An 8317-nucleotide genomic window follows, 5' to 3' on the forward strand; every position below is an offset into this window, starting at 1 on the left:
AGAGTGACTCAGGCTGTGCCAGGAGTCAAGATGAGGGCCCTGAGCTAGGACTTAGGGATTTTTCCACCCCACACATAGGGTCCCTATCTCGCCCTACCCATGCAGTCTTCCCGGGGAGACGCCGGGCAGAGTTCCCATTTATGGCGTGTCTGGACTTCCCTGTGAGGAGTGTGAGGGACTTGAGGCTTGCTCTGAGCGGAGCGGANGAGAGCCTCTAGCCCCGCCCCGCCCCTGCAGTCACCCGGAGAGACCCCGGGCAGAGTTCCCGTATGTGGCTGTGGCGTCTCTGGACTTTCGTGTGAGGAGTGTGAGGGACTTGAGGCTAGCTCTGAGCAGAATGGGCTTAGGTCAGAAGAGAGAGGAATCCTAGGCACAGCCAGGCTTCGAGGTGAGGACCCTGAGGGAGAAGGGGGAGGCTTTTGCTGGCAGCGGGTGGGGGCCGAGCTCTGCCCTGCCGGTGCCATCAGTCCTGGAAAGTCCCGGGCACGGGTGTTCGGATGTGGCGTTCCGTGACTTTCGGTTTGGGACTCGGGGGACATAAGGCTGCTTCTAAGGGGGCTTGACTCTGTCAGGGGAGGGATGAGCCCCAGGCCTTGCCAGCACTAGATGAGGACCCTGAGGGGGAGCGAGGGGAGCCCCCACCACAAAGGGGTCCCCACAGTCACCTTGCTCTTCCCGTCAACCCTGAGAAGCCTAGGCAGGGTCCCCGGATGTTCGTTAGGTTTCTGATCTATATCTGGGAGCCTGAGGGGTGGGGCTTCAGGTCACCAGAGGGAGGAGTCAGAGGTTTAGCCAATCAGTTGCAGACCCTGGGGGGAGGTGTGAAGTCACCACCCACTGCATATAGAGAGCCTCTAGCCCCGCCCCGCCCCTGCAGTCACCCGGAGAGACCCCGGGCAGAGTTCCCGTATGTGGCTGTGGCGTCTCTGGACTTTCGTGTGAGGAGTGTGAGGGACTTGAGGCTAGCTCTGAGCAGAATGGGCTTAGGTCAGAAGAGAGAGGAATCCTAGGCACAGCCAGGCTTCGAGGTGAGGACCCTGAGGGAGAAGGGGGAGGCTTTTGCTGGCAGCGGGTGGGGGCCGAGCTCTGCCCTGCCGGTGCCATCAGTCCTGGAAAGTCCCGGGCACGGGTGTTCGGATGTGGCGTTCCGTGACTTTCGGTTTGGGACTCGGGGGACATAAGGCTGCTTCTAAGGGGGCTTGACTCTGTCAGGGGAGGGATGAGCCCCAGGCCTTGCCAGCACTAGATGAGGACCCTGAGGGGGAGCGAGGGGAGCCCCCACCACAAAGGGGTCCCCACAGTCACCTTGCTCTTCCCGTCAACCCTGAGAAGCCTAGGCAGGGTCCCCGGATGTTCGTTAGGTTTCTGATCTATATCTGGGAGCCTGAGGGGTGGGGCTTCAGGTCACCAGAGGGAGGAGTCAGAGGTTTAGCCAATCAGTTGCAGACCCTGGGGGGAGGTGTGAAGTCACCACCCACTGCATATAGAGAGCCTCTAGCCCCGCCCCGCCCCTGCAGTCACCCGGAGAGACCCCGGGCAGAGTTCCCGTATGTGGCTGTGGCGTCTCTGGACTTTCGTGTGAGGAGTGTGAGGGACTTGAGGCTAGCTCTGAGCAGAATGGGCTTAGGTCAGAAGAGAGAGGAATCCTAGGCACAGCCAGGCTTCGAGGTGAGGACCTTGAGGGAGAAGGGGGAGGCTTTCGCTGGGAGCGGGTGGGGGGCCGAGCTCTGCCCTGCCGGTGCCATCAGTCCTGGAAAGTCCCGGGCACGGGTGTTCGGATGTGGCGTTCCGTGACTTTCGGTTTGGGACTCAGGGGACATAAGGCTGCTTCTAAGGGGGCTTGACTCTGTCAGGGGAGGGATGAGCCCCAGGCCTTGCCAGCACTAGATGAGGACCCTGAGGGGGAGCGAGGGGAGCCCCCACCACAAAGGGGTCCCCACAGTCACCTTGCTCTTCCCGTCAACCCTGAGAAGCCTAGGCAGGGTCCCCGGATGTTCGTTAGGTTTCTGATCTATATCTGGGAGCCTGAGGGGTGGGGCTTCAGGTCACCAGAGGGAGGAGTCATAGGTTTAGCCAATCACTTAGTTGCAGACCCTGGGGGGAGGTGTGAAGTCACCACCCACTGCATATAGAGAGCCTCTAGCCCCGCCCCGCCCCTGCAGTCACCCAGAGAGACCCCGGGCAGAGTTCCCGTATGTGGCTGTGGCGTCTCTGGACTTTCGTGTGAGGAGTGTGAGGGACTTGAGGCTAGCTCTGAGCAGACTGGGCTTAGGTCAGAAGAGAGAGGAATCCTAGGCACAGCCAGGCTTCGAGGTGAGGACCCTGAGGGAGAAGGGGGAGGCTTTTGCTGGCAGCGGGTGGGGGCCGAGCTCTGCCCTGCCGGTGCCATCAGTCCTGGAAAGCCCCGGGGACCGGTGGTCGGATGTGGCGTTCCGTGACTTTCGTCTTGGGATCCTGGGGCACCTGGGGCTTTCTTTGAGGGGTGCGGATTTAGGTCAAAAGAGGGAGGAATCCCAGGCTCTGCGAGGCTTCAAGGTGAAGGCCCTGAGTAGCGCGGTGGAGAGGACCCTCCACAGCGATGGGGGCTGAGGGTCACCCAGCCATCAACCCTGGGAAACTGCAAACAGGAATGGTCAGATATGGCATGTCGTGACTTCCATTTTGGGAGTCCGAGGGACATGACGCTTTGTCTGAGGTGCCTCCAACTCACGTCAGCGGAGGGACAGCGTCAGGCATTTCCCCACACAGGGTGAAGACCCTGAAGGAGAGTGGAGGCTCTGCTCACTGCAAATAGAGGTGTGTGTGGTGGCGGGGGGGCGGGGAGGGGGAACAAGCCCTGCCATGCACGTGCTGTTAGCGCTAGAAACCACAGGCACGGGTCCCGAATATTTTGTCTCGACTTCCATTTTGGGAGTCTGAGGGACATGAGACTTGTTAGTCAGAGCTGGACTCGGGTCAGCGGAAGGATGCATTCCCAGGTCTTTCCGCACGAGGTGGGGACCCCATGGGAGGAGACCCCGGGTGTGATGTATCCTGGTGTGGTGTATCCGGATGTTCATATTTGGAGCCTGAGGGAATGAGGCTTTTTCCGAGGGGTGCAGGCTCAGGTCAGTAGAGGGAGAAGTCCTAGGCCTTGCCAGGCATCAAGGTGAGGACACTGAGGGAAAAGTACAGGGACCTCCCAGGCCAGACAGTGGGGGCCCCTTAGAAACCTACCCCTCGTGTCAGCCCTGAGAAGACTTGAGCAGGCCTGTGGAGCACAGGGGCAATTCTTTATCCCCCTGACTTACTTCTCTGGCATCTCGAGGAGATGGTGGCCATGGGTTGAGGGACCATCCTCAGGTCAGCAGAAGGGAGGGGATGCAGGCCCTGTCAGGAATAACTATGAATACTTTTAGGATGGATAATGGGACTTTCTACTGCAGACAGAGGGGCTCCACTCTGCCCCCACTGTCAGCCAAGGGAGGACTCAGGCAGTGGTGGTCAGATGTGGTGTGCCCTCAGTTCTTCCAGGAAGTGGTGGGGCTTGTCTCATGGCAGTGAGGCCTTCGTTTGAGGATGCAATGTGAATACCTTAAGGGAAGACAGATGATATCCCCCCGCTGCAGGACAGATGGGATTCAGCCCCTGCTGTGAGCCCTAGGAGGTGGCAGGATGTGGCTTCCCTTTACTTTTGTTTGGAGGTTCTCAGGGGAATGAGGACCTAGGTCTGAAGGGGCAAGGGCAGCTTCATAAAGGGAGGAGTCCCAGGCCCCACCAGGGTTCAATTTAAGGACTTGGGGCACCCCCTTCACCAGAGCAGATGGGACCCAGTGCTTCTCCACCCTTGCTGTCAACATGGGAGGACCAGGGGCATAGTTATTGGATGTGGCCACTCCTCCGTTTTTTCTGGTGGGGGGCTTGCAGGGAAGTAAAGACCTTGGTCTGATGGGTGTAGCCTGAGTGCAGCAGAGGGAGGAGTACTGTGCTCTGCTAGGTGTCAAGATGAGGACTCTGAAGGAGGATTTAGAGGACTTCTCATCCTATAGAGAGAGGTCTTACAGCCTGGGAGGCCACACAGCAGGGTTGCCAAATATAGTGCTTCCTGATTTCCACTCTGGGAGTCTGAGGGAGGTGAGGCTTTTTCTGAGGGTTGTAACCTCAGTTTAATAGAGGGTACAGTCCAGGCCCTGCCAAGCATCAAGAAGAGGACCCTGAAGGAGGATTGGGAGGACCTTCCACCCCAGGTAGATGTGGTCTTGGCCAACCTTGAAAATACCCCAAGAGAGAAGAGGCCCCAGCCCTGCCCTTCCCCTCCTGTCAACCCCAGGAGTCCACAGGCAAGGTTGGCTAGATGTGACATTTCCTTACTTTTGTCTGGGGGAGAGTCTTAGAGAGGTGAGGACCTTGGTCTGAGGAGGTGACACATCACTGCAGAAGAGGGAGGAGTCCCGGGCTCTATCAGGAATCAAGGTAAGGACCCTTGGTGGAGCCTGAAACCACCACCCACTCCCTGAAAAGAGGGAGGCCACAGAATCTCACCCTGGGAGGATATGAGCAGGGTGGCCAGGTGGGAGGAACTCTCACCTCTGCTACAGACTCTACCAGGAATCAAGGGGATAGAGTGGCTCATGGAGGTAAGGTCTTAGTTGGAGGGGGAGACTTCAGGTCAGCAGAGGGTAGGGCAGGCCTTGCCAGGAGTACAGACAAATATCCTGAGGGAGGATTGGGTATATTTGCCATGCTGGAATGGACCCCAGGCAGGAGTGGCTGGATTTGGTGTCTTTTTACTTTTGTTTGGACTATCCCAGGGAGGTGAAGGGCTTGGTCTGAGCTGGTGACATCAACAGAGGGAGGAGGCCCAGGATCTGTGACAAATCAAGGTAAGATAAGGACCTTGAAGGAAGACTAGGGTACCCCCAGCCCAGACAGAAGGAGCCTCACAGAAACTTCACCCTGCCCCCACTGTCCACCCTGGGAGGATCTGGGTAGGAATGCCCAGATGTGGTACCTCCTCACTTCCTGCATGGGGTACGTGTTGGTGTCTCTGGGAAGTGAGACCTTGGTCTGAGAGAGTGGTTTCAGGGCACCAGAGGAAGTGGGCCCAGGCCCTGCCACAAGTAAAGACTACCTTGAGGGAAGACAGAGGGGAACCCCCCCCCCCAATCTGGGACAGATGGGGCCTAGCCCCTGCTGTCAGCCCTGGAGACCCTGGGAAGCAGTGGCTGGCTGTGATGTCTCTTCACTTTTGTCTTGAGGGACTTGGAGCTGAAGTCCTTAGTCTGAGTGTGAAGTCAGGTCAGCTGAAGAAGCCACATCCGGTCAGAAGAGGGAGGAGTCCCAAGCTCTACCAGGAGTCAAGGTAAGGACCTTTGGTGAGGAATGAAGGTACTTCCCACCCCAGAAAGAAGAGACACCATAATGTCTGGCTCACTTCTTTTCTCAGCCCTGGGACAACGCATAACAGGGTTGCCTGGATATAGTATGCCCTCACTTTCCCAAGGTGAGGGAGGTGTCCCAGAGAGGTGAGGTCATGGCCTGAGGGGTGATGTTCAGTCAGCAGGGAGTAGCCCGGACTGTGCCAGGAGTAAAGATGAATGCCATGAAGGGAGGATTGAAGATAGCTCCACCACAGAACAGGTGGGGCCCTCCCCTTTCTGTCAGCACTGGAAGGATCTAGCAAAGGTAACAAGATGTGGTGCCTCCTCATTTTTGTGCAGGGGTTCTCAGAAAGGTGAGGGTCTTGCTCTGAGGAGGAGACATATCAGGTCAGCAGAGGGCGGAGTCCCAGTCTCTGCCAGGGTTTAAGATAGGTACCCTGAGTGAGGACTGAAGGCATACCCAGCCCTACCCTGCCCCTGCTGTCAGCTCTGGGAGACCCTGGGGCATAGTGGACAGATATGGTCAGTCCCTTCTTGGTGGTCTCAGAGAGGCGAAGGCTTGTTCTGAAGGGGTCAGACTCAGGAAAGCAGAGGGAGGAGTCCCAGGCTCTACCAGGCATCAATGTGAGCAATGAGGGTAACCCTCAGGTAGGAGAGAGGGATTCCCACAGACTTTGGCCACTCTTGCTGTCATCCAGAGAAGCCCTGGCCTTGTATGGTCAAATGTGTGGCTCTTTCACTTCCTTCTCATTGGTCTCAGGAATGTGAGCTCCTGTTCTGAAAGTTTTGCCTTACACTAGGAGAGGCAGGGAAGTTGGGGAGGGGTTGGCTGCAGGGGAGGGTCAGCGGCAGTGGCATGGTGGGGGGGGTCAGATAGTGGGCAGGCCTTGTTAGGGGAAAAGTGAGAACCTTAGTGAGCACGGAGGGGATCATCCACTGCAGAATAGTAGGGATCTCCCAGAGCCTGGCCCCTCTTCACCTGTTCAGGGCTCCAGGAACTATGAGGTGAGGTCTTGGTGTGAGGCACATGTCCTCAGGTCAGCAGAGCAGAGGAGGCCCAGGCAGTGCAAGGAGCCAAGGTGAGGTACACACCTTGAATGTCTACTAAGGACTCCACCCATGTCAGAACAGAAGGGACCCCACAGTGCCCAACTTCACCTGCCTACAGTCACCTCTGGAAGCCTTGAGCTGTGCTGGCTGGCTGCACCCTGAAGAGCTTTCTCATATCCTCCTAGAGGTTTCTAGGAAACCGTCCAGGAAGACAGAAGCTCTGTGAGGCCCTAGAGCACCCCCCAAAGAGCCTGTAAGTTGGCCTTTGTCAGAGCTGCCAAGGGTGTGTTTCTCTGCTGAGATCACTAACCCTCTTCCTCCCTCCCACAGGCCTGTGGTTCCCCATCTCCCACTGTCTTGCTCATACTTCTACTTGCTACTGCCAACAAGAGTCATCATGCCTCCCTCTCCAAAGCGTCTACGCCTCACATTTGAGCCAGACTTTCAAACCCAAAGTGAGATACAAGGCCTAGAAGTGGCAGATGTTCTCATAACTGAGGACAAGGACGAGACTTCCTCTGTTTCCTCTTGCTCTTTCAACTTCTCCTACCCCTCCACCTCTGCCTCCCCGCCTTCCTCTCCTGTGATCCCAGTCTCCCCAGAGGAGGAGGAGGAAAGGGAGCCTGCTGCAACACTGAGTCCTCCCCAGAGTCCTCAGAGCTCCCACTCCTTCTCTGCATCATGGAGCACATCAGAGGGAGTCTCCAACAGCCAAGAAGAAGAGGATACAAGTTCCCTGCAGACCTCCATAGACACTGAATCTTTGCCCAGAGACCCACTACATGAGATGGTGGCTGATTTGGTGCATTTCATGGTCCTCAAGTATCGATTGAAGGAGCCCATCACAGAGGCAGAAATGCTGAAGGTTGTCACCAAAAGGTACAAGAAACAATTCCCTGTGATCTTCAAGAAAGCTTCTAAGTGTTTGGAGGTGATCTGTGGCATTGATGTGAAGGAAGTGGACCCCACCACCCACTCCTATGTCCTTGTCAATTCACTGGACCTCACCCATGATGAGGTGCTTAGCGACAACCACAGCATGCCTAAAAATGGTCTCCTGATAATCATCCTGGGTGTGATCTTCATAGAGGGCAATTGTCCACGAGGAAGACATCTGGGATTTCCTGAATATGATGGGAGTGTATGCTGGGAGGGAGCATTTCCATTTATGGGGAGCCCAGGAAGCTCATCACCAGAGATTGGGTGCAGGAGAATTACCTGGAGTACCGGCAGGTGCCTAACAGTGATCCTCCACGTTATGAATTCCTGTGGGGTCCCAGGGCTTATGCTGAAACCAGTAAGATGAAAGTTCTGGAGTTTTTGGCTAAGATCAAAGGGACTGACCCCATTTCCTTCTCCTGCTGGTATGAGGAGGCTTTAAGAGATGAGGAAGGGAGAGCCCAGCCCAGAATTCATTCTGTGGATAATACTAATGCCATGTTCGTTAAACAGCATTGGCCAGCAGCTTCTCCGGGCCCCAACTGAAGAGTGAGCCCAAATATTCACTCCGTATTTGAAGAGGGCAGTCCTGGCTCTGAGTAGAGGAGGGTCAGGGTCAGGGTCAGGCTAGGGAGAACACTGTACAACTTTGTGTTCCTGTATATGGATGATTTGGAGGTTTATCTTTTTTTTCCTTTTGGTATTCTTCAAATGCTGTTTTTTTAAATAGAAGTTTTATTAGCTTTAGAATCTAAGTATATAAATGAATTTGTTACACATCTATTGCTGTTTATCAGATTTAAGAATATGAGTTTTGATATTTTATAAAACAAACTGGGGAACCTTCCCTCTTATTTTGTGATCTGGAACAAGATAACATGATACTGGAATAGGAATTTCCTTGGAAATGTGAAAGAAAATGGAGAAAAAATGTAAAAGGTGGTTAATTTTTGGATTCCCTTAACCAC

The 8317-nt window shown here is 55.5% G+C and overlaps 1 protein-coding gene across 1 annotated transcript; it reads left to right on the forward strand.

Moving 5' to 3' along the window:
• The first annotated feature begins 236 nt into the window (after positions 1-236).
• LOC109491066 (melanoma-associated antigen 10-like) lies at positions 237-8115 on the forward strand. Its single transcript, XM_034649648.1, is given in 8 exon segments — positions 237-388; positions 2749-2796; positions 4374-4452; positions 4791-4862; positions 5238-5341; positions 6741-7511; positions 7513-7573; positions 7575-8115. Coding segments are annotated over 3 exon segments (1086 nt in total). The 5' UTR covers positions 237-388; positions 2749-2796; positions 4374-4452; positions 4791-4862; positions 5238-5341; positions 6741-6807; the 3' UTR covers positions 7896-8115.
• The last annotated feature ends 202 nt before the right edge of the window (positions 8116-8317 follow it).

The sequence above is a fragment of the Ailuropoda melanoleuca genome, chromosome X (genome assembly GCF_002007445.2).
Source record: "Ailuropoda melanoleuca isolate Jingjing chromosome X, ASM200744v2, whole genome shotgun sequence".
In the NCBI taxonomy this organism is placed as follows: Eukaryota; Metazoa; Chordata; class Mammalia; order Carnivora; family Ursidae; genus Ailuropoda; species Ailuropoda melanoleuca.